The 26,312-nt window shown below is 40.7% G+C and overlaps 1 protein-coding gene across 1 annotated transcript in view; it reads left to right on the top strand.

Annotated features, from left to right (window-relative positions):
- The window catches only part of LOC126088118 (nuclear pore membrane glycoprotein 210), a 241,665-nt gene that overhangs the window by 162,193 nt on the left and 53,160 nt on the right, over positions 1-26,312 (top strand). Inside the window, exon 11 of the mRNA XM_049906217.1 lies at positions 11,788-12,017. Within this exon, the coding sequence (XP_049762174.1) occupies positions 11,788-12,017 (230 nt within the window). The remainder of the gene's footprint in view (positions 1-11,787; positions 12,018-26,312) is intronic.

Genomic DNA, 26,312 nt, shown 5'->3' with positions numbered 1-26,312 from the left:
AGTTTGTTACTGGTAGATTTGATCAACACACGAGTATTATGGAGAATCCCTGAAGGGAAGACAGCATTCTTTTCGTGAAACACTGTTGAGAAAATTTACAAAACCAGTATTTGAAGCTGACTGTAGAATGATTCTACTACTGCCAATGTACATTTCACATGGAGTCTTGAAGATAAGATAAGAAAATTAGGAATTTTATTTCTTTTTCCCTTGATTTATTTGCAAGTGGAACAGTAAAGGAAATGAGCAGTAGTGGTACAATGTACCCTTTACCATATACCATATGGTGGCTTGTGGAGTATGTGTGTAGGTGTAGATACAGCATCCTTAATCCAAAGGTGTTTTTTTTCTGAAGTGAAAGCATTAGTTTTGTTATCATTAGGGCTCATTGGCATAGGCATGCAGTCAGAGTAGTCAAATGGAGATGCTGTGAAACTACACTCTTTGAAGTACCTGATAACCAAACTTCTGAACTGTTGAAGTAGTAAACAAAACAAAAATAGTGGAAGGGATGTCATAAGATGACAACAGACTGAAAGCTGTCTAAACTGGTCTGGCACCTTCTTTGTAACAGAAAATTCCTTGTTGATTTTAAAGCTGGTGTAGCCATTGGAGAAACTGAAGAAATGAGCCTCTCAGAGGTATGCTGTCCTTAATCATTTCCTCTCTATATACAAGTGATGAACCTTCTTCATATTACACAAGAAGCATCCTATATCATCACATTGCTACTCTGAGAAATAAATTTGAAAATATAGGAATAAAACTGTGAAACATTTTTAATAAAGTTGTAGATACTGTAATGCAACAGAGTGGAAGGCTAATCATTTAAAAACAGAAGTCTGTCCCTTCCTCTTAAATAAGGAGCAAGCAACAAGAAAACTGTAAGTGAAATGGGATTTAGTTTACGTATGACGAATGTAGTTAGCCATTATAGATGGTATAAAGGCAGAAAACAAGAAGTATTGCATTAAGAAGTGACAATGATAGTTTTCTGAGCATATAGATTTTTCTAAAAAGAGTCAGGAGTAGAAACAGTGGTCCGATATGGTGCTTACACCAGTGTTGCAAATTCAGAGAAGGCAGTGACTGGAAAGTGCAGTGTGGGACAAAGACAGAGAGCACACTGATGCTGCTACAAAATACACTTTGTACCTTGCTTCATAGAAGGTACCAGATGCTTGTCTTCTTGCTTGCACATCACTATAGCAGTATGCTTGTCCAATTTGGTAATGTTGTGCTGAACTACATGACATAGCCATAAATGAAATATTTAGACATTAGAGATTGCTTAAGTCCAAGTCTGTTGTCTGGAATGTATTGCATCCTTGGACAGTACCTGAGATGTTGCAGCCAGAGGTCTGCGAGCTATGCCAAATAAGTCACAAACAATCGCACTACATAAATGTACTCACCTATGTAGCTGATGTTGCTAGTTTGTATATATCCATTGGTGCTTAACTCTTGGGGAATCTATTAAAATCCTTGTAGTTTAAGAAACATTCACCTCCAGTATTTGGATAGATAGGTGACAGGTGGTAGCTTGAAGTTCCTGAACACCAAATTTTGTGACAATGGGCTGGCTTAAATGCCAGGTCTTTCTAGTGTCTCATGGAAGTCACAACCCTTGCAAATTGAACTAGGTTTCACACTTTCCCTCTCTCTCTCGGCATCAACAACACTATAAACATGGCACTTAAACACCACATGCACTCATTGCAGTTACTTACACTGAAAAGATTCTCTTAAGACACAGCTCTGGCACTTTGTCGATGAAAGTTGTCATTGTACTTGAAGAAAGAAAACCTTTCCATTATGGTCACTGAACATATATTTTGTGGCCTGTGAACCAACAGTGACGTATGACTTTTCATTTTGTTTCTTCTACTACTCGGATATGACCTTATCCATGTACAACTGAAACCAGAGTTTCTTGGATGACAAAAAGCTTGCAAACTCCCCCAACATTCCAGAGATTCCTGTCTGGAAGATAAACTGCTATGTGCTTAATGGATTGGTAGCTGTCATCTAAAAATCTTCTACCAGGATTTGAAGTGTCAGTAAAAGTGGAAACTTTGAGCTCTGATGCATGGATGTGAAACTCGAAGATAAACATAAAGAAACATAGGTTTCCTTGTGAGCCACTGTGGTTGTGAAGAGAAACTGTAGATCACATTTTGAAGTGAGGCTGTTGCTCTTTATAGTGACCCCAATGGGAATCTGTTTAAGGCAGCAAAAGAGTGTCCTGACTATGTTAAACATTGAAATAATGTACTATAAACCTGCATTTCTTTTTTATATGTTACTCGAGTTTCAAAGTACTTACTTTGTACTAGCTGAGTACTTGGTGTTGCTCTGGTATGTATTTATTTCAGTTCTCTTAGTCTCTCCCCCACCCCCACCTCTCCACCTCCTCCACCCCACTCCTTGCCCATCTCATCTTGCCCTTCTCTTTGTCCATCTGCTACTTCCCCCTCTCCCTGCCTGTCTCCACCTCCCCCTCTTCCTGTCAATCTCCTCCTTTTCCCTTTCTCTGTCCAACTTCTCCTCCCCCTCTCTATGTCCATCTCCTCCTCCTCTCATATCTCCAGAACCGTGTGTCATTCAGTGATATAACTGTTTAGGTACATTCAGCAGTATATGTGGGTACTGTCTGTTAAATGTAAGTTAGAAGTAAAAGGACCCAATAACTATAAACATCATGACATCATGGCTGATGTGATAGTTTTACTACATGAACAGCCAAAACGTAGTATGTGATAAACTTTTTTCCTTTCATCATTTTTGGCATGTAGTCAGTGAGAAAAAGTTTTGTAAAGTTTTGAAATTAAGTGTGAAGTTTGTTGCAAGTCACCAAGTTCTCTGTCACTGGATATTGCGCGTAGTAAGCTCTACATTATGCAGTGTGTACATTAGGCAATAAATAATGCAATATTATGAAGAGGATGATGCTGAGCGCAGATAGGCACAACAAAAAGACTGTCAAACAATGCTTTTGGACAAACAGGTCTTCATCAGAATGGATAACACACACACACACACACACACACACACACACACACACACACAGTTTGGCCAACCTTTGATAGGTAAGTGGTTCTCACCCCCACAACAATTCATTGCTGACATTAAGTGATATATTTACCGAGCTTGGTTGAAATTGGTTCTGTGGTTTTGGAGGAGATGTGGAACATATATACATACATTTTTATAATATATTATTATTATTATATATAATATATTATTACTATTTCTCAGACGTTAAGTCTGGTTAAAACTGGAAAGTGACGCGGACCTTGATCAAGCGTCACTTCCTTTTAACTGTATGGTATATGTTACATTGCATTTAGGAACTTTCGGGTAATTGAACATGTATCAATAATTATAGATTTCTGTAGTTGTATATATACGTTTGGATGTAGCTGTATTGCGTTGATGTACTGGTGGACATTGCTTGGTATGACTCCTGTAGTTGATAGTACAATTGGTATAGTGTCAACTTTATCCTGATGCCACATGTCCTTGACTTCCTCAGCCAGTTGGATGTATTTTTCAATTTTTTCTCCTGTTTTCTTCTGTATATTTGTTGTATTGGGTATGGGTATTTCAATTAGTTGTGTTAATTTCTTCTTTTTATTGGTGAGTATGATGTCAGGTTTGTTATGTGGTGTTGTTTTATCTGTTATAATGGTTCTGTTCCAGTATGATTTGTATTCATCATTCTCCAGTACATTTTGTGGTGCATACTTGTATGTGGGAACGTGTTGTTTTATTAGTTTATGTTGTATGGCAAGTTGTTGATGTCTTATTTTTGCTACATTGTCATGTCTTCTGGTGTATTCTGTATTTGCTAGTACAGGGCTATTACAAATGATTGAAGCGATTTCATAAATTCACTGTAGCTCCATTCATTGACATATGGTCACGACACACTACAGATACGTAGAAAAACTCATAAAGTTTTGTTCGGCTGAAGCCGCACTTCAGGTTTCTGCTGCCAGAGCGCTCGAGAGCGCAGTGAGACAAAATGGCGACAGGAGCTGAGAAAGCGTATGTCGTGCTTGAAATGCACTCACATCAGTCAGTCATAACAGTGCACAGTGGTGTAGCCGATGTATTTATATGAGTGATTGGTTAATTGATGCGTGTTGTTCTTTGTTTGTTTGCTCTGGGATGTTTGAGTCCATTACTGTATTTTCTTCTTCTTCTTCTTCTTCTTCTTCTTATTATTATTATTATTATTGATCCAATTTTGATGAAAACATAGCCTATACATAGCCTTGTTGAAGGTAACAGTGAAACCCCCATAAAAGTCTGACTAGTAACTTTGGTGACCAGCATATTTTGACAGACAATGTTTTAGCAAAGCATTAAATCATGATACCTTCTTTTTCCATGATCTGATTTTGATCAACGAAGGCCTGTAGAGAGCCCCAAACTATGCTCAAATTACCTACGAAAACCCCAGGAAAAGTCATCTAGTAGGTTTTGGCATTGGCATGTTCTAAGACAGACAGGCAGACATGACAGTTTTACACATTTATTATTAGTAAAGATAATTTATGCACATGTGCAGTTCTCAACACAATTCTGTTCGAGTCTTGATAAGCTCGGATACCGTCAATTGTATATAGCTCGCACCAGTGATAACATGACACACAGTGACAACAGCAGCAGCAGTACATGTAACACTCCGTTAGCGATGTGTTTGTTCCCGTCTTATTATAACAATTTTGCCTATAGACATTTTTAAATTTCTATGATTGGTGCATATAATCACGACATATTGTTTTAGATATATGTTGTAACACTTACTTTTATCTGCTTGAAAAGCCAAGATGTTTCTGGCTCTGTTTGAGGCTATGGAATCCCTCAGAAGTAAGTAGGGTTTGCATCCTCTCAGTACCACGTGATTTTTTTTAACGCTGTTGCAAGCATAACAAAAATATAGCCAATGTACGGCATATGTAACAACACACTGTTCCACAGACGGGCATATGACAGAAAGTCATTGGCTGCCAGGACATCTCAGCAGATGCAGGCCATGAGAGAGTGTCCTGGCTCTTGTTCTATACAGTGGTTTCAGTGCTCGTGAAGCGACAGCCAGGTGCAGCATTCAGTCTCGCTTTGGCCAGAAGTGGAGAAGATGGTGTGTGAGAGAGGGGTAATAGGCCGGCTTCGAGAGTTGGGCTTAGTAAAAGTGACGCTTCAGCTAGACAACTTGTTAATTTACACTAGTATGGAAGGTCAGTTTTTAAATACTGTCCGATTCAAGAATGAGACCAGTTTCCCTGATGTTTGCAAACCTTTCACATCTGCTCCCAGGATGCTGCTCATAAAGAGGTCCTCTGTGATTATCACAAACTTTATATGCTTACTTTCGCTGAAGTGAATGTAGACCATAACTGGCACCACATCATCTTTTCAGATGAGTTTATAAAGTGATGGAGGATAGTCTTGTGCTGGAGGTAATGTCATCAGATGGGGCAGGGATAGTTCATCAAATTAATGGTCATTTCGCTGCCTATTAGAATGTGTACATCATAAAATGTGCTGCAGTGACGAGTGTGAGGAAGCGTTATCCCAATGGAGTGATCCATTTCTGTTAGGACCACTCACTGGTTCACAGGAATTGAATCGTGCAGCAATAGCTTCCCCAACATGCTTTGTCGACCTGATCAACTGGCCTGTTTTAGTGACAAACTTGAATCCCATTGAAAATTTGTGTGTCAAAATGAAGTATCAGCTGCTCCCCCCCCCCCCCCCCCCCCCCTCCAAACACGCACTTGACCAACTATTGGACCTAATGTTAGATACATTGGAGAGTCTTGCGGGTGATGAGACATATTTTCTGAGGCTAACCGCCTTGATGCCTCATTGAATGAGGCTGATAATTCATTCCAAGGGTGGATGGATCTCATACTAGCCTCATCCCTGATGTGAAACTTTTCTTGGCTCACATGACTCCACTTTATGCTACATCACTTGATATGAATGAATGTTTATTAATTGAAAATTATGTGAAATCAATATACTTTAATTTATATTTATTATGTGCTTCTTGAAACTTAATACTTGTAAATTTGAGTAAAGCACAAACAAGTCACTTTTAATTGATATAGAAATGATGTCCTAATATGAGACAGTGAGATCAAATACTTAATATACCCAATTATAAGAACAGGTAGATCATGAAATAATAATGTTCTCTTCCTTCCTGCCTCTTCCAACATTTTCTACATTTATTGTGCAAGAGAATTGCAGTCAGGGAAACAAAAGCTCTTTTTGAAGTTAACATTCTTCGGGAGTGTAAGGATAACAGCCCATATACTGTGCCCATTTATCTGTGTTAGTCTTCAGAGAAATGGACTGATGGTTTTAAAATTGTTGGGCTCTAAAAAGCATTGTCATCAGAGACCTTTCACAAGATCATGCTACTGGTGAATGAGTAGTTACTCTTCGTAAAAGGAACGGCAAAGGCCGTATAACTACAGCCACAGCAAAGAAAAATTTCACATTTAATCTCCAGTAGATATATCTGTACTGTTGTCACACATTAAATGACTTAATAAAACTGTGGTAGGCAGTAAGATGGGTGGTCGACAGCAGAACTTACAGAAGCAGCCAGCCAATCAAAAACACTTTAAAACCTCAATCCAGTTAAATTGGGCAGGATTCCTGACACCACACAAAATATCACCTTACTTTTTTGCTATTGTCATTACATAAATTGAGGGTCTGTCCCTAGTTATTCCAAAGGTGTTTATCCTGTAAGAATACAAAACATAGGATGTTAAAACCTGGTGTACTTTGAGGTGGATGCCAAAACACTGCTGTCCAGTAGGTCTTCATGCCACAAGCATAAGCTTGCATCATTGGGTAGTGTCTGATATGATTCAAGTGAAGACCACTTTGTCCTTTTGGGGAATTCTAAAGGATGTGTGTCATGGACAAATAGTTGGAGTCACTGAGTGCAGCTTGTTGTTGACCACTTCTGTCCACTTCCTTTCCCACTCAGCCAACCCACTACTTGTCACCTGTGACACAATGCTATGTACGGGTACATTAAGCTGAACTGTGGTATTTTCCTTGCAAGAAAAAGGACCACTGCAAAATAAGCATTCAATGTCATCGTCTTCAGTTACACGTCTTCAGTTACGCATCTGAAGCATTGTCATCAGTTAAATTTGTACAAGACTCTGAATGCTTGGAATATTATGATTCTGTGTGTCTCTCATTTTCTTTTCCAGAAACAAAACTCTTGCTTCTGCTTGCTTTATTTCCATTGCACCTTTCTTCTTTTTGAAAAATCCAGGATGGAATGCAACAATATTATGAGAAGGAAAGTTGCTACTCACTATATAGCAGAGAGGCTGAGTCGCAGATAGGCACAACAAAAAGGCTCTTGCAGTTATACATACATACGTCTGTCTGTCTATTGTTGTTGAAGGCTTTAATGGCCGAAAGCTATAACTGTGAGAGCCTTTTTGTTGTGCCCATCTGTGATTCAGCATCTCTGCTATATGGTGAGTAGCAACTTTCCTTCTCATAATAGTGTTTCTTCTCTTTGAATTGTTTTGAACACTACCTGTATGAAGTTGATGTCAGCTGCTTAACATATTTAGAATGTTACTGTATATAGATAATTTTTACGTTTTGGACCGTCTGACTAAAACTGAATGATATATATACATATTTTGTGATTGCTGTCTACATCCTATACTTTCATGTATAATGTTTAATTGGTATTAATTTCCAGTGTTGTGCATAAGTAAGTCTTGCTGGTATGATGATATGTTGACGCTATTACCCAACATTGGCATTAATGGTTCAAAAGTGTTGCCACAGTTTGTTAGTTAGTTAGTTACATGTTATATTGCTCAATCTCATGGTAACCATTATGATGTGGAACATGTCAAGTGCATAAGAAATGCACATCTGAATCAAGGGTTTTTTTAAGCTTAAATTTTTAATTACCTACCCTATTCCCTTAAATGGCACAAAATGCATATATATTATACCTACCTATGGATTTATTTATTCCTAATCAAGAATTCAGCAGTGGTGTAGAAGGAGTTATCAAGGAAAGATGATTTCTGTTTTCTTTTGAAGCACTTACTGCTTTCTGTCAGACATTTTATTTCATCTGGTAATTTTTCGGAAAGTTTTACAGCAGCATATTTCACCCCTATCTGTGCCAAATATTGATTAAGTAGAGGATAGTGTAAGTCTTTCTTTCTTCTTGTATTATAATCATGAATGTCATTGTTGTTTTTAAACTGGTCCATGTTATTGAGAACAAATTTCATTTTTGAGTAAATATACTGTGAGGCCTACAAGATGTGTTGTTATGAGCCACACTGACCAGTTTCTTTTGAGCAATGAGTACATTTTTCCTAAGTGTTGAGTTACCTCAAAATATTATTCTGTATGACATCAGAGAGTGAAAGTATGTAAAGTATATTAGCTTACTAATTTCTATATCCTCAAAAGTGGCAATTGTTATGATTGCAAAAGGTGGTGAACGTAGTCACTTTAGGAGATCCAAAATATGAATTTTCCAATTTTAAGATTCTCATCTATATGTACACCCAAAAACTTTGTCTGCTCTACCCTGGCTACTGACTTCTGTTGATGTGTTATTTTTATTGAAAGAACTCTGTGTTTTTTCAAAGTTCAGAGCAAGCCCATTTGCAGAAAACCAATCAGTAACTTTTCCAAAGACATTATTTGTATTGTTTCGTATTGGATTTTACTGGATTAAGAATGATGGTTGTATCGTGAGCAAGCAGTGTCAGTTTAGCTTCTTGTTTCAGATAAGAAGGGAGGTCATTCACATATATCAGGAACAGAAAGGGACCCATGATCGAACCCTGTGGAACACCTAATGTAATTCACCCTAGTTAGATGAAGTGGCAAACTTGCTTAAATCACTTAAACCATATAAAGAAACTTTTTTCTTCCTGTTCCATAGATATGATTAAGCCACTCATATGCTGTTCCATTTATACCATAGAATTGTAATTTTAGTAATGTAATGTCATGGTTCACACAATGAAAGCTTTGCATAAGTCACAGAAAATTCCTATTGGTGACATTTTATTTTTGTAGACTCTCTTATGTGGTGAGTGAAATTATATATTGCTGTCTCAGTGGAATAGAATTTTTGAAATCCAAACTCTGATTTACTTAGTATTCCGTTACTGTTGAGATGGCTAACCACTCTTGAGTACATGTGAGGTGGCTATACACACTGAGCATGCCTGATATGGGTCTTAGCCATTTCCCTTGCATGTTCTCTGTACGCACAATTTTTTCTGTATTGTGCCTATGTTTTGTTTCTAAATCATATTGCATGTAATAAAAAAACCGACAGGTCACCATTCACCAGCATTTGAACGATGGGATCATTTTAAAAGATCAGGTAGAATTCACATTTTTTGTGTTGTTTTCATCATGGAAATTACCTTATCATATTATAATACCATTTTATGCAGCCTATATTGTTCCTAAATGTATAAATGAACAAAACAGCTGAGGGTATAGCTTTTTTATTTTACAATAAAAAGTCCAAAAGTTAAGAAATACCTGATGATGTGAAGCCGTCAGAAATTTGCCCTATAAGAGTCAGACTAATCATGAGTAAATACGACAGAAATGTGTGTAAAAATGAGACCTGTAGAAAGAAAGTGTTGGAAGAACATGCTACTTTTATGTATCAGATCTATTTTCTAACTAGTCATCCATGTACAGTTGACCGAAAATTTGAAACTCAAGGGACCAGGAAAAAAGTTCAAATTACCAAGACTCAAAATAATATAAGTTCATATAATCGAGAGGGATGGAGGAAAAAATTTAAATAAACAAATGTTTGAAAGTAAATTCTGGTACACACACGGGTACATTCATCTTTATTTTAAGAAATGTGGAAAGTAATACATATAGTATATGAAGAACATATCAATCAATATGTTACCCATTATTTTGAAAAATAATCAGTGATTTTCTTTTGAGAGAGCATTGCCATGTGAATTTTCAGTGGTGATGAGAGCTAAGATAAATAGATAACTTGTTTCCATTCTGATCACATAGGAGTGTAAGGTATGGACAGATGTCCTTACGTTGCTTAATGTGATTGGAGTTGGCTGTTTTCTGCGCAATCTATGTAATCCTTATCCCGACAGGCCAACAATTCACCATCTTTTACGTCATCAACTAAATGAAATCCTCAAAGGTTAACTCACTGTGGGCAGTGTAGAAGTTCCCGCCCTGATTCTGGTGGGTTTGAATTTGTTAATTCTTGCGGCAGGACTGACATTTCTCCAGGCCTTATCGATCGTGGTTATAGTGGTCAAATCTATTAAATTTGGCTTCTCACCCTTTTCAATAATATCCAGTACAAGTGAAGCAATTTCTCTGCAGCAAAGTGTTTTCAGATTTTATTTTATGCACTGGTCCAGTGGTTGCTATCACGATGTCGTGTTTGGTGGTGGTGGGGGGGATCAATTTCTATGTGCTCTAAGGGTGGTGGCTTGTCAGGTATGGTGCAGTTGTGCAAAAACAGTAAACTTTTGTATTTCTCCTTTTTCATATCACTATTAACCAGGATCAGCCATTCATTTAACAGTTTTGTTGATTCAAGAGATAAGTTGTGGGAAGTAGTATTATTCCTTTGAAACAGTTTAGTTTCACAGGTTTCCCTACTATGAGTTGTCTTAACTTCCAATATATATCCAAGTTACAGGTTACGAGTACAATTAATTCTATTCTTGCTCAATTTTCCACCCTGACACTTTTTTCTTTGAATGCTAGGATGAGATTAGGGAGACAGTTATAAAAAAAGGAGAGTTTTGTCTGTGTTGAATATGTTGCATGGATCGTAGGCATTCAGAAGTTTTCAGCTCATAAATCTATCAATACAATGGAAACTGTTGACAGTGGCACCCTCTCCACAGATTTTTATTTAGCATTATGGCGTGACATTTTTTTAAAATGTGAGAACCGCCATTAGTTGCTGCAAACCCTTCAACGCTGAGATACTGAGCAAAGGACTTGTCCTTTTCCTTCAGCATGACATCACCCATGGGAATTTTTTGTCATCTACACTGATTTATCCACTTGAGCAAACACTTCTTAAGACAGGGAAATTCACCCTATCATGATCTTTTTCTTCTTGTGCCTGAGATTCTTCCAGTAACACAATCTTTATTTTTTTTAAATCATTGATAATGTAGATGGTAAACAGCGAACTATTTTGTGACATCTGTTTTTGAAATTCCACTTCCCACAGCTTCAATAAGAAGCTTATTTTATTAATTGATAGGCACTCATGACATTTCCCAGTTTCAAGAGAAATGGATTGACAGCAACACAATAAGAAAGCAGACTGCAGACTGAATGCTATCTAGGTTGGAGAATCAAACAACAGGGATCTGAACCTGTCCTGGGAATCACAGGAGTAGCGGGACATCAGTGGGAATCAGAGAAGTAGGGGACATAAAATTATAGTGTGTATGGGATTCCTGATTTCAAATTATGAAGTATTAGCAAGATGCTCTCACTGATGCAATTTCCAGTTATTGGAGGGATCAAATCACATTGATTTCTTTCTTTCTTTTTTTCTCCCTTCAAATTATTGAGTCTCAAATTATCAAGAGTCAGCTGTGTTTGTAGAGAGTGAGTGAGTGTTGTGTGTGTGTGTGTGTGTGAGAGAGAGAGAGAGAGAGAGCGAGCGAGTGCACTGATTCACCCTATTGTTTTCTTATTTCGATTCTTCTCTTTCTCCAGGTGAATATTCTTGTGAGATCCTTGCTGCCGACGATCCACCTCCGAGTTTAAGCACATTTGAAGGAGATGTTATTTTAACAGTTGAAAGTGGTGGAGTTATGTCTGAACCAATGACAATACCATTCATGCCTGCCATTTACGTGAGCACACCTGAAATTTACTTGTCAGATGCAGAGATGGCTGGAACATTAATTATTAATGGAATACCTGAAGTTCTTAAGCAAGTAAAGGTATGTTCATCAATAAGTAAACTCTTTTTAGTACTTATCCCTAATGTAATGGTCATTTACTATTCGTGTAAGGGTTCTTTGAACACTTCTATTTGTGGTGGTGTGGATGGGAAACTATTTGTGTGGGTCTGGATGGGAAAGTAGTGACAGATAAACATAGCTCTCTGAAGTGGGTAAGACACCCCTAGAACCCTTGTGAGTGAGATGAAACTTTGAAGGGAATGACATATAAAAATAACGGAAAATTAATGTATTAGTATAATAGATTTTGGGGTTGCTGGACCAACTGGCTTCTTATCAGATCACCAATTTAATTAAAAAATCTTATTTCAGTAGAGCTGCACAACACTGTAAATTGTAGGAAGGCCACTGCAAGAGGCAGGGACTCCAGTAATATGACAGCTACAGTTTTGATGAGAATTTGGACAGAAATACAAATATGAGAATTCTGAAACATTATGTAGAGAGTTTGTTTAGAAGATAATTTTTGAGTTGATATTCAGTACACCAACATCACCTCTGCAAATTAATACCTATAACCGTGCATACGAGTGCTCCTCTCATGATGGAAAATGAAATGGTTCAGCAGTGTGCTCCCTGCCGCCATTGGATAAGCAGCTGCAGCAGCAAGTCGTATACTCCTAGCTCACTCATTTGTTACATAGTTTAATTCTTAATTTCTTTGCGTGTTTTTGGTACTTGCATTGTTTAATTCATAAATTTCGGGCGTATTATAGTATTTGAGAGTTGTAGCATCGCGTTTTAGTACCTGAATAGTGTAAATTCGCGTAGTCGTCTGTCAACTGTTTTTGTTTTGAACGGCCAGTGTCGGTTGGTCACAGTCAGTGTGCTCCCTGCCGCCGTTGGATAAGCAGCTGCAGCAGCAAGTCGTATACTCCTAGCTCACTCATTTGTTACATAGTTTAATTCTTAATTTCTTTGCGTGTTTTTGGTACTTGCATTGTTTAATTCATAAATTTCGGGCGTATTATAGTATTTGAGAGTTGTAGCATCGCGTTTTAGTACCTGAATAGTGTAAATTCGCGTAGTCGTCTGTCAACTGTTTTTGTTTTGAACGGCCAGTGTTGGTTGGTCACAGTCAGTGTGCTCCCTGCCGCCGTTGGATAAGCAGCTGCAGCAGCAAGTCGTATACTCCTAGCTCACTCATTTGTTACATAGTTTAATTCTTAATTTCTTTGCGTGTTTTTGGTACTTGCATTGTTTAATTCATAAATTTCGGGCGTATTATAGTATTTGAGAGTTGTAGCATCACGTTTTAGTACTCGAATAGTGTTAAATCGCGTAGTCTCCTTCCGCCGCCGAGCAGTGTGTCAGCAGTGCACAAGTGGCAGCATTACTGCATTTACTAGGCAATCTTGTATTTTAATAACCGCTTCAATTTTGTGTCGTTTTGTTTGCGCTCTCTGTAGATTAGTTCAGACGTTCTTTGCACAGTTTTTAGCATGGATAGGGACTGCAACTGCTGTGTTCGGATGCAGGCTGAGTTGGCATCCCTTCGCTCCCAGCTTCAGGCAGTGTTGGCTTCGGTCACACAGCTTGAGGCTGTTGCCAATGGGCATCACTGTGGGGGTCCGGATGGGGGTTTGTCGGGGACGGCCAGCTCGTCCCACGCATCCCCCGATCGGACTACGACTGTGGTTGCCCGGGATACTGCCCGCATTGAGGCTGATCCCTCACCTGTGGTAGAGTGGGGGGTCGTCTCAAGGTGTGGCAGGGGGCGAAAGACATTCCGGAGGGCTGAACGGAAGGCCTCTCCAGTTTGTCTGACGAACCGGTTTCAGGCTCTGTCTCAGGCTGATACTGATCTTCAGCCTGACATGGCTGCTTGTCCTGTTCCAGAGGTTGCCCCTCAGTCTGCAAGATCCGGGCAGTCGCAGAGGGTGGGCTTACTGGTAGTTGGGAGCTCCAACGTCAGGCGCGTAATGGGGCCCCTTAGGGATATGGCAGCAAGGGAGGGGAAGAAAACCAAAGTGCACTCCGTGTGCATACCGGGGGGAGTCATTCCAGATGTGGAAAGGGTCCTTCCGGATGCCATGAAGGGTACAGGGTGCACCCATCTGCAGGTGGTCGCTCATGTCGGCACCAATGATGTGTGTCGCTATGGATCGGAGGAAATCCTCTCTGGCTTCCGGCGGCTATCTGATTTGGTGAAGACTGCCAGTCTCGCTAGCGGGATGAAAGCAGAGCTCACCATCTGCAGCATCGTCGACAGGACTGACTGCGGACCTTTGGTACAGAGCCGAGTGGAGGGTCTGAATCAGAGGTTGAGACGGTTCTGCGACCATGTGGGCTGCAGATTCCTCGACTTGCGCCATAGGGTGGTGGGGTTTCGGGTTCCGCTGGATAGGTCAGGAGTCCACTACACGCAACAAGCGGCTACACGGGTAGCAGGGGTTGTGTGGCGTGGGCTGGGCGGTTTTTTAGGTTAGATGGCCTCGGGCAAGTGCAGAAAGGGCAACAGCCTCAACGGGTGCGGGGCAAAGTCAGGACATGCGGGGACCAAGCAGCAATCGGTATTGTAATTGTAAACTGTCGAAGCTGCGTTGGTAAAGTACCGGAACTTCAAGCGCTGATAGAAAGCACCGAAGCTGAAATCGTTATAGGTACAGAAAGCTGGCTGAAGCCAGAGATAAATTCTGCCGAAATTTTTACAAAGGCACAGACGGTGTTTAGAAAGGATAGATTGCATGCAACCGGTGGCGGAGTGTTCGTCACTGTTAGTAGTAGTTTATCCTGTAGTGAAGTAGAAGTGGATAGTTCCTGTGAATTATTATGGGTGGAGGTTACACTCAACAACCGAGCAAGGTTAATAATTGGCTCCTTTTACCGACCCCCCGACTCAGCAGCATTAGTGGCAGAACAACTGAGAGAAAATTTGGAATACATTTCACATAAATTTTCTCAGCATGTTATGGTCTTAGGTGGAGATTTCAATTTACCAGATATAGACTGGGACACTCAGATGTTTAGGACGGGTGGTAGGGACAGAGCATCGAGTGACATTATACTGAGTGCACTATCCGAAAATTACCTCGAGCAATTAAACAGAGAACCGACTCGTGGAGATAACATCTTGGACCTACTGATAACAAACAGACCCGAACTTTTCGACTCTGTAAGTGCAGAACAGGGAATCAGTGATCATAAGGCCGTTGCAGCATCCCTGAATATGGAAGTTAATAGGAATATAAAAAAAGGGAGGAAGGTTTATCTGTTTAGCAAGAGTAATAGAAGGCAGATTTCAGACTACCTAACAGATCAAAACGAAAATTTCTGTTCCGACACTGACAATGTTGAGTGTTTATGGAAAAAGTTCAAGGCAACCGTTAAATGCGTTTTAGACAGGTACGTGCCGAGCAAAACTGTGAGGGACGGGAAAAACCCACCGTGGTACAACAACAAAGTTAGGAAACTACTGCGAAAGCAAAGAGAGCTTCACTCCAAGTTTAAACGCAGCCAAAACCTCTCAGACAAACAGAAGCTAAACGATGTCAAAGTTAGCGTAAGGAGGGCTATGCGTGAAGCGTTCAGTGAATTCGAAAGTAAAATACTAGGTACCGACTTGACAGAAAATCCTAGGAAGTTCTGGTCTTACGTTAAATCAGTAAGTGGCTCGAAACATCATGTCCAGACACTCTGGGATGATGATGGCATTGAAACAGAGGATGACAAGCGTAAAGCTGAAATACTAAACACCTTTTTCCAAAGCTGTTTCACAGAGGAAGACCGCACTGCAGTTTCTTCTCTAAATCCTCGCACCAACGAAAAAATGGCTGACATTGAAATAAGTGTCCAAGGAATAGAAAAGCAACTGGAATCACTCAACAGAGGAAAGTCCACTGGACCTGACGGGATACCAATTCGATTCTACACAGAGTACGCGAAAGAACTTGCCCCCCTTCTAACAGCCGTGTACCGCAAGTCTCTAGAGGAACAGAAGGTTCCAAATGATTGGAAAAGAGCACAGGTAGTCCCAGTCTTCAAGAAGGGTCGTCGAGCAGATGCGCAAAACTATAGACCTATCTCTCTGACGTCGATCTGTTGTAGAATTTTAGAACATGTCTTTTGCTCGAGTATCATGTCGTTTTTGGAAACTCAGAATCTACTATGTAGGAATCAACATGGATTCCGGAAACAGCGATCGTGTGAAACCCAACTCGCATTATTTGTTCATGAAACCCAGAAAATATTAGATACAGGCTCCCAGGTAGATGCCATTTTCCTTGACTTCCGGAAGGCGTTCGATACAGTTCCGCACTGTCGTCTGATAAACAAAGTAAGAGCCTACGGAATATCAGACCAGCTGTGTGGCTGGATTGAAGAGTTTTTAGCAAACAGAACACAGCATGTTGTTCTCAATGGAGAGACATCTACAGACGTTAAAGTAACCTCTGGCGTGCCACAGGGGAGTGTTATGGGACCATTGCTTTTCACAATATATATAAATGACCTAGTAGATAGTGTCGGAAGTTCCATGCGGCTTTTTGCGGATGATGCTGTAGTATACAGAGAAGTTGCAGCATTAGAAAATTGTAGCGAAATGCAGGAAGATCTGCAGCGGATAGGCACTTGGTGCAGGGAGTGGCAACTGACCCTTAACATAGACAAATGTAATGTATTGCGAATACATAGAAAGAAGGATCCTTTATTGTATGATTATATGATAGCGGAACAAACACTGGTAGCAGTTACTTCTGTAAAATATCTGGGAGTATGCGTGCGGAACGATTTGAAGTGGAATGATCATATAAAATTAATTGTTGGTAAGGCGGGTACCAGGTTGAGATTCATTGGGAGAGTCCTTAGAAAATGTAGTCCATCAACAAAGGAGGTGGCTTACAAAACACTCGTTCGACCTATACTTGAGTATTGCTCATCAGTGTGGGATCCGTACCAGATCGGGTTGACGGAGGAGATAGAGAAGATCCAAAGAAGAGCGGCGCGTTTCGTCACAGGGTTATTTGGTAACCGTGATAGCGTTACGGAGATGTTTAACAAACTCAAGTGGCAGACTCTGCAAGAGAGGCGCTCTGCATCGCGGTGTAGCTTGCTCGCCAGGTTTCGAGAGGGTGCGTTTCTGGATGAGGTATCGAATATATTGCTTCCCCCTACTTATACCTCCCGAGGAGATCACGAATGTAAAATTAGAGAGATTAGAGCGCGCACAGAGGCTTTCAGACAGTCGTTCTTCCCGCGAACCATACGCGACTGGAACAGGAAAGGGAGATAATGACAGTGGCACGTAAAGTGCCCTCCGCCACACACCGTTGGGTGGCTTGCGGAGTATAAATGTAGATGTAGATGTAGATATCACAGGACTGTGATTTTGTCAGACCATGAATTAACATCTGAGTGCAGGATCAGTGAGATACAATATCAGCCTCTTTGATCGAGATCATATTGTAGGCTGTGGTGTTCTTCATATTTTTAGGTTGATGATGATGAAGTCCCATACTCCGAGGAGTGTAGGGGACAATGCGGGAGACCCGCACTGCTGTACTAGGCAAGGTCCTAGTGGAGGTGGTTTGCCATTGCCTTCCTCTGACTGTAATGGGGATGAATGATGATGATGAAGACGACACAACACCCAGTCATCTCGAGGCAGGAAAAATCCCTGACCCCGCCGGGAATCTAACTCGGGACCCCGTGTGCGGGAATGAGAACACTACCGCAAGACCACTGTTATGTTATAGGATTGTATATCGTAACATTATCTGACTTAATTCTGGGTAGAAACTCCACAAATATGAATATTATATTTCTTTCTTGCAGCAGTGGTATAAAATAACACATAGTAATATTATTTATCTTTTTTAAAATTATATTCTCGTTTTAGGTAAGCAGGTTTGTTTAGAATTAATTACAGAAGTCGGTGATGATAAAACTGGGTATTTGTTTGACTCCCCTTGATAGATCATCGGTGCACTAACAAAGGAAGCAGCTACTTGGGTAGCAGAGTACTTGCGGAGTGCACATGAGGTTTTTTAGGCTAGGCAGTAGTTTGAGGTGCTCCGATGAACACTTGACCAGTTGATATGCAGCAGGGGAAGTCAAGCGGCATTCAGAATAAAGACACTTGAACTGTCACAATTTTATCAGTGAACTGGCAAAGTATTCATTATAAAGTTCCCAAATTTACTGCCTTCCAGGAAATTTCTTTTGTTCAGATTATTCTTAGGACCGAGAGCTGGTGGAAACCCGAAGTGGAAAGCTCTGAGATATTTAGCGAGTCATGGAATGGATATCGAAAAGACAGATTAGAGGCCATAGGAGGGGGAGAGTTCATTTGCAGTTGATAAAAATGTTCTCTCTAGTGAGGTCGAAGTTGGGTGTGACGGTGAAGTCATCTGGTCCCGTATAACAGGTGTAGATGGAATCAAGTTAATTGTTGCACATTTTTACTGGTGACCCGATTCTGCTGTGACAGCTCAAGAGTCATTCAAAGAAAGTCTACTGTCAAGAGCACACAAATGCCCAGATCATGAGATACCAGTTGGAGGCGACTTTAAACTGCTGAGTATAGATGGGGATGTATATGGGTTCATTGCGGGGGATGCAGGTGGACATTTGTGCCAAATACCTTTAAACACGTTTTCTGATAATTGTACTGAGCAGTTAGTGTGGCATCCCACATGCAGTGGAAATATTTTAGATGTTGTAACTATAAATAGGCTGGACCATATCAACAATGTCAGTATAGAATCAGGAATTAACGATCAGGATGCCATTATAGCAAATATGATTGTGAAAGTTAATAAATCAGTCAAGAAGGCTAGGAGTATGTTTCTGCTAGATAGAGCAAATAAGTAATTATTAGCATCTTACTTAGACAGTGAATTGGCATCACTTAATTCCATTGAGATGGATGTAGCGGAATTATGGGCAAAGTTTAAGCGGACTGCAAATAGTGGTCTGGAGAGTTACATGCCTAGTGAGTGGATAAAAGATGGAAGAGACCCACCATGGTATAATAATGAAATATGTCAGATGTTGAGGAAGAAGCAGAGACTGTTACAACAACTACCACTGTCATACCTTAGCAAATAATCTGGGAGAGAACCCAAGAAAATTCTGGTCTTATGTAAAATCATTGTGCGGGCTAAGGCTTCCATTCAGATCCTTGTTGACCAGTCGGGGGTGTCAATTGAAGATAGCAAAATGAATGCCACAGTTTTAAATTTCATGTTTAAGAAATCGTTCACGCAGGAGAATCGTACAAACATAATGTCATTTGACTACCTGACAGACTCCCATGTGGATGACACAGTAATAAGTGTACCTGGTGTAAAGAAACAGCTAAAAGATTTGAAAGCAAATAAATTACCAGGTCCAGATGGAATCCCAGTTTGATTTTACAAAGAGTACTCTGTGGCATTGGACCCTTACCTAGCTTGCATTTATCATGAATCTCTCACACAGCAGAAAGCCCCTTGTGAATGGAAAAAAGTGCAGGTGACTCCAGCATATAAGAAGGGTAAAAGAATGGACCCGCAAAACTAAGTTCAGTTTGCTGCAGAATCCTTAAACATATCCTCAGTTCAAATATAATAAAATTTCTTGAGACTGAGAAACTTGTGCCCACGAATCAGCATGGTTTTAGAAAGCACCGCTCATGCGAAACTCGGCTTGCTCTTTTCTCACATAATGTACTGTATACTAAGAACTATGGATGAAGGGCAGCAGGCAGATTCCATATTTCTAGATTCCCAGGAAGCATTTGACACAGTACTCCATTGCAGGCTGTTAATGAAGGTATGAGCGTATGGAATAAGTTCACAGATATGTGAGTAGCTCGAAGACTTCGTAAATAATAGAACCCAGTATGTTCATCAGAGACAGGGGTATTGTCAGGAGTGCCCCAGGGAAGTGTGATAAGGACCGCTGTTGTTCTGTATACACATAAATGATTTGGTGGACAGGGTGGGCAGCAAGCTGCGGTTGTTTGCTGATGATGCCGTGGTGTATGGCAGGGTATCGAAGTTGAGTGACTGTAGGAACATACGAGACAACATAGACAAAATTTCCAGGAATGGCAGCTGGTTCTAAATGTGAAAAAATGTAGGTTGATGCAGGTTTGTAGGAAGATCAAACTCATAATGTTCGGATACAGTATTACAAATGTCCTGATTGAACAGTCAAGTCGTTTAAATATCTGGATGTAACTTTGTGAAGCAATATGAAGTGCAATAGTTTACTGGGAGAATTTTAGGAAAGAACAGTTCACCTGTAATGGAGACTGCCTGTAGGACACTGTGTGACATATTCTTGAGTACTGCTTGGGATACATACCAGGTCGGATTGAAGGAAGACGTCGAACTAGTTCAGAGGTGGGCTGCTAGATTTGTTACAGATAGGTTCAAACGACACATAAGTGTTACGGAGATGCTTCGGGAACTCATGGAATGGTGACATCCTTTTGAGAAACACTGTTGAGAAAATTTAGAGAACTGGCATTTGAAGATGACTGCTGAACTATTCCACTGCTGCCAACATACATTGTGCGTAAGCACCATGAAGATAAGATACGAGAAATTAGGACTCATATGGAAACATATACATATTCGTTTTTCCCTCGCTCTGTTTGGCAAGTAGTGGTACAGTGCACTCTCCACTGCCCAACATACTATGGCTTGCAGATTATTTATGTAGATATAGATCCCACTTGCAAAGAGGGCATATTTCAGATAGGTGGTGTGTGTGTGTGTGTGTGTGTGTGTGTGTGTGTGTGTGTGTGTGTGGGGGGGGGGGGGGTGTTATGTGTTATGTGAGGGTATCCTTACATGAGTTTATCTGATACATGTAATCTATCATTGGTAAACAGAAAAAGAACATACTGCCAAATGCTATTCAACCATTGGTTCACTTACAATACCCCATAGGTGCCCCGTTCATTCGTTCATTCAGCAAGGCAAAGCTGTACTCACATTGCCCCTGAGTTATATGTCAAAATGATTGAGGAACACAGCTTGAACATCAGAGTGGCAGTATACCCATCCCCCCCCCCCCCCCCCTTCCATCCATGGTTATCCTTCACCTAAACTGATCTGTCTCAGTGATGTGGGAGAAGCAATTGTGCATGTGCATGCAATTATGTTGAACCATTGTGAAAGATAGAAGTTTGGTTTGGATATTCTGCTGCTAAGGAGGGGGTGGGGATATACCAACCTCATCACTAAAAGTAAGTCATTTGATAGGGCGACCATTTGTCTAGGATTGTAGTCGGCTCAATGTTCAGAGAGAAACATAAAATTCAGGAAGTTAATGTTACCTGTGTCCTCCAGTACACGCATAAAATGGTGTTTATCTTGTAATATAAAAAGTTTGCTGCTCACGATATAGAGGAGATGTTGAGTCAGAGACTGATACAGGAACAACAGAAAGACTGCCATACATGTTGAGCTTTCAGCCAAAAGGCCTTTTTGTAAAGCAGACAACAAACACACACACACACACACACACACACACACACACACACAAGAACAACTCACATATGTGACCATTGTCTCTGGCCACTGAGCCTGACTGTGAGCAACATCACTTGATGGGAGATGCAAACTGAGTCTTGGGGGTAAAGAAGTGCCTGGGGTGAGGAGGCGGAGGAGGGGGAGGGGTAGCAGGGTAGGAGTGGTGGAAGGTAAATTGCTACTTGTGGGAGCACGGACGCGGTGGGGGCAGGATAGGGTAGGGCAGCTAAGTGCAGTCAAGGGTCTGAGGTGGGATGGTGGAGGATGGCGGGAGAGAGGGGAGGGGCGATCAGAGAAGCAGAGTACAGAAAAAAAGACTAGTGGGTACGTTGGTGGATTAGAAAGTGCGTAGTGTTGGAATGAGAGCAGGGAAGGGGAGAGGGGGTGAAAGAAATGTCTCTTGGATTTTTCATTGTTTGTTTATCTTGTAAGTAATAATAACTACTGCTTGTTTTTAGTAACCGAATTTTCTTTTTCTTTTTAATCAAACTTCTTTCATCTGTTTTGGAGATCGTCAATAGTCTGCAAGGCAAGTGTGTCTTATAATTATTTTCTTAACTATAAATGTTTTGTTTTTGAGTCACTTGGATTTAGATATTGCAGCATTACACATATAAAACAAAATGACTGAGAACACAATATTTTCAGGAAATGTCTTGACTATTTATTTTGTTTCATATTCTGGAGCTTTAACAAATTTTATGGAATGTGTGCTGGTGTAATAAGATCCACCAGAGTTGTTGGTTGTTATACTTTTTACCTGTTATATTTATTAGCAGTTTTGAGTGATGCCTCATTGGTGAGTGATATTTTGTAAGAACTTAAAATATGAAAAAAGCAGCTATGGTGGATCTTATTACAACAGTATGCATTTCATAGAAAATATTTTTGATTATGCAAAGAATTACTACCATACTCATTTCTATTGTAGACCACTGAAGCTTTCATGGCCAGTGCAAAAACCCTTGAATAAATTTTGAAAAGCTTAGAAAACAAGGGAGATTCCAGTATGCTTATGGGGCTTAAGGTTTAATTTGCTGATGACTCTAGAAGATGTAATCAAGGTGTGTAACGCAGGTTTTATGCCAGTGCTCCACTTAAAATAACATCTCGGTCCAAGTTACACATGTCAGGCAATTTATTTCAAGCAAAAAAAAAAAAAAAAAAAAAAAAAAAAAAAGGAGGGGGGGGGGGGGGGGGGGGGGGGGGGGGGGAAGAAAAGTGTAATCAAAATACGTTTATTGCATAACAACACATATAATACTAACATGGGTTACTTGTGTGTGTGCGTGTGTGTGTGTGTGTGTGTGTGTGTGTGTGTGTTTGTGTTTGTTGTCTGCTTTACAAAAAGGCCTTTTGGCTGAAAGCTCAACATGTATGGCAGTCTTTCTGTTGTTCCTGTATCAGTCTCTGACTCAACATCTCCTCCATATCGTGAGCAGCAAACTTTTCATATTACAAGATAAACACCATTTTATGCGTGTACTGGAGGACACAGGTAACATTAACTTCCTGAATTTTATGTTTCTCTCTGAACATTGAGCCGACTACAATCCTAGACAAATGGTCGCCCTATCAAATGACTTACTTTTAGTGATGAGGTTGGTATATCCCCACCCCCTCCTTAGCAGCAGAATATCCAAACCAAACTTCTATCTTTCACAATGGTTCAACATAATTGCATGCACATGCACAATTGCTTCTCCCACATCACTGAGACAGATCAGTTTAGGTAACCCATCTGAAAACTGAATACATACTGATGATAAAACTGTGTCAGGATGGACACTATAAAGTTACTGCCATTGCTGTTTGTATACATTACAAGAATTACAAAGTTAACATTATGTTTTGAAACAGTTAGCATGTCGAAATATTACAGTTTTCATGTAAATGTTATGTGGAATGTACATCAGTAACAATGTCTTAATTATTTCTTTTAATTACTTTACAAATACAGTGTAACTTTTGTTCCCTACATAAATCTTGTTGTGTCTTTATGGAGGCTTGTGTCATAGATACTATCACTCTTCTGATTATAAATTCCACAAATAATATATTGGGCTTTTGTTCACATTACATTTGACATATTTTTAGTTTGTAGTGCAATATCTCTATAAATTAGAATTTGTTTAATTGAGCACATTTAATCTTAAGTCTACTTATTCTCATCAATATGGTAGTTCAACAACATTACAATTCATGCTTTTGCACCTGTGTAATGTAAACATTGTGTGTTTGCATCACATTCTCTGACAAGTTTGGAATCATACTATTCACTAAATATTGTCCTATTCTGCTACATTACTCAGTGAAGGTTGAGGTCAGGGGGAGGGAGGGGGGCATGGGAACAAAGGGCATGTCATAGGGAGAATTCCCACATGTGTAATTCAGAAAAGCTGGTGGTGTTAGTAAGAATACAGAAGGTGCAGACTATGAAGCAATAATTGAAGTGAAGCACATCATGTTCAGCAACAAGATGGTCATACTGTCTCTTGAACACAGTTTGCAGAAGCCGTTCATATGGACAGACAGCTTATTGTCATGCCTCATTAGAAACTGGCACAGTGGTTGCAGCCTAGTTTGCAGAGCACGATTGCTTTCACGGGTAGCCTAACTTTTAGTGTCGTAGGAGATGGTTGTGACAGAACTTGAGTAGATGGTAGAGGGATGATGTATTGGATAGGTCTTGCTTCTAGGTCTGTTGCAGGCATATGAAACATGAGACAGGGGGGTTGCGACTAGGGGTGGAGTAGGGATAGACAAGGTTGTTGCGTAGGTTGGTGGAATACAAATGTAGGAGGGCTGGGGAGGATAGTGAGGAGGATATTCCTCATTTCATGGCATGGTGAGCGGAAGTCGAAACCGTACTGCTTTCTGGCTGGACAGTGTGTGTGTGTGTGTGTGTGTGTGTGTGTGTGTGTGTGTGTGTGTGTGTGTGTGTGAGGGATGGTAGGTGACTTGGAGAGACAAAGCATGGGAGATCTTTCTGGACAAGGTTAGCAGGGTCCTTTTATTCTGTGAATGCCCCAGTGAGACCTTTGGCATATTTGAAGAGGGACTATGCATCACTACAGATGTGATGTTCTTGGTTGGGTAAGCTGTATGAAAGGGATTTCTTGGTTTGGGATGGGTGGCAGCTGTCAAAGTGGAGGATGTCGATAAGTGTGATTTGGGTGGAGGTACATTGAGCCATGTTCAGCAACAAGACTCTTGACCAGAGTTTGCAGCAGCTGTTTGTGTGGACAGACAGCTTTTTGTCATGCCCTATTAGAAAGTGGCACAGTGGTTGCAGCCTAGTTTGCAGAGGTCAACACGGAGGAATGTTGCTTACTGGTTTGAGGAGAGTCAGGTGAAATGAATAGGGAAGAAAGTGTTGAGATTCTCTAGGTATATTCGCACAAAAGCCCAGATTGTGAGGATGTTGCCATTGAATCTGAACCACATGGTTTGGAATTCTGCACCGTTAGCGGGGATTTCTCTAGGTGACCCATGAATAGGTTGGCATAAGATGGTGCCATGGTGCCTATTGCTGTACCATGGATTTGTTTGTAGGTGATGCCTTCAAAGGGGGAGTAATTGTGGATGAGGATATAGTTGGTCTTGGTAATGAGGAAGGAGACAATAGGTTTGGAGTCAATTGGGTGTTGGGAAAGGTAATGTTCAGTAGCAACAAGGCCACCATGAGCATTGGGAATATTAACATATGACGGGAGAGCTCTGGATGGTAAGGCACAGGAACTGTGAAGAATCTGTGGAGAAAATGGTTAGCAAATTTTCTACAGGAGGGTAAGTTACGGTGTTAGTTGTAACCTACCTTCTATGTAAAAGACATCACCCGTTTCGTCCTGGTCCTCAAACCAACAAGCCTCTTAACTCGATATTGACCTCCACCTCAAGAATGGCATCAGTAACTCTGTCCACATCAGACCTACTGGCGACCAAGAATATCTTTACTTCAACAGCTGCCATCCATTCCTTACTAGGAAGTCCCTTCCATACAGCCTAGCCGCCAGAGGTTGTCACATCTGTAGTGACTGGCAATCACTTTCCAAAAATGCCAAGGGCTCTACTGAGGCATTCACAGACCAAAATTGTCCTGCCAGTGTTAATGATCAATCCTCCCCACTATCATCCTCACCCATCACTCAGAGGTATTCCGTCATCCGCAGAGTCCACACAATATCCTTATCCTTCCTTACAAACTCCTAATCCCAGTCTCTTGCCTTGTGGCTGATATCCCTGTAATAGACCTAAATGCAAGACCTATTCTCCAACTGTTGCCTACTCCAGTCCTGTCGCAAGCATCTCCTACCCCAGCAAAGGCAGAGCTACTTGTGAATGCAGCCATGTGATCTACAAACTAAGCTACAACCACTATGCCACTTTTTACATGGACATGACAACCAACAAGCTGTCTGTCTGCATGAATGGCCTCTGCAAACTGTAGCCAAGAGAAAGCTGGACAACTTTGTTGCTAAACTGCTGCCCAATACGATGTGCTTCACTTCAATGATTGCTTCACAGCTGGTACCATCTATATCCTTCCTACCAATACCAGCTATTCTGAAATGCACAGGTGAGACCTGTCTCTACAACATATGCTTCGTTCCTGGACCCTCCCCCCCCCCCCCCCCCCCCTCAATCTTCACTAGTCCCTGTCCTCCATCTGCATGTCCCCTTCCCTCCTCCCATTCCACCACGACACATGCTTTCTATCTCACCAACACACCTCCAAGTCCCCCCACCCCTCCCCCCTCCCCTCCCAAACCACAACCATCTGACTCTGCACATAGCAGCCTATCCTGTC

This window comes from Schistocerca cancellata, chromosome 6, assembly GCF_023864275.1.
Source record: "Schistocerca cancellata isolate TAMUIC-IGC-003103 chromosome 6, iqSchCanc2.1, whole genome shotgun sequence".
Taxonomy (NCBI): domain Eukaryota; kingdom Metazoa; phylum Arthropoda; class Insecta; order Orthoptera; family Acrididae; genus Schistocerca; species Schistocerca cancellata.
This window is presented reverse-complemented; position numbering and strand designations above follow the sequence as displayed.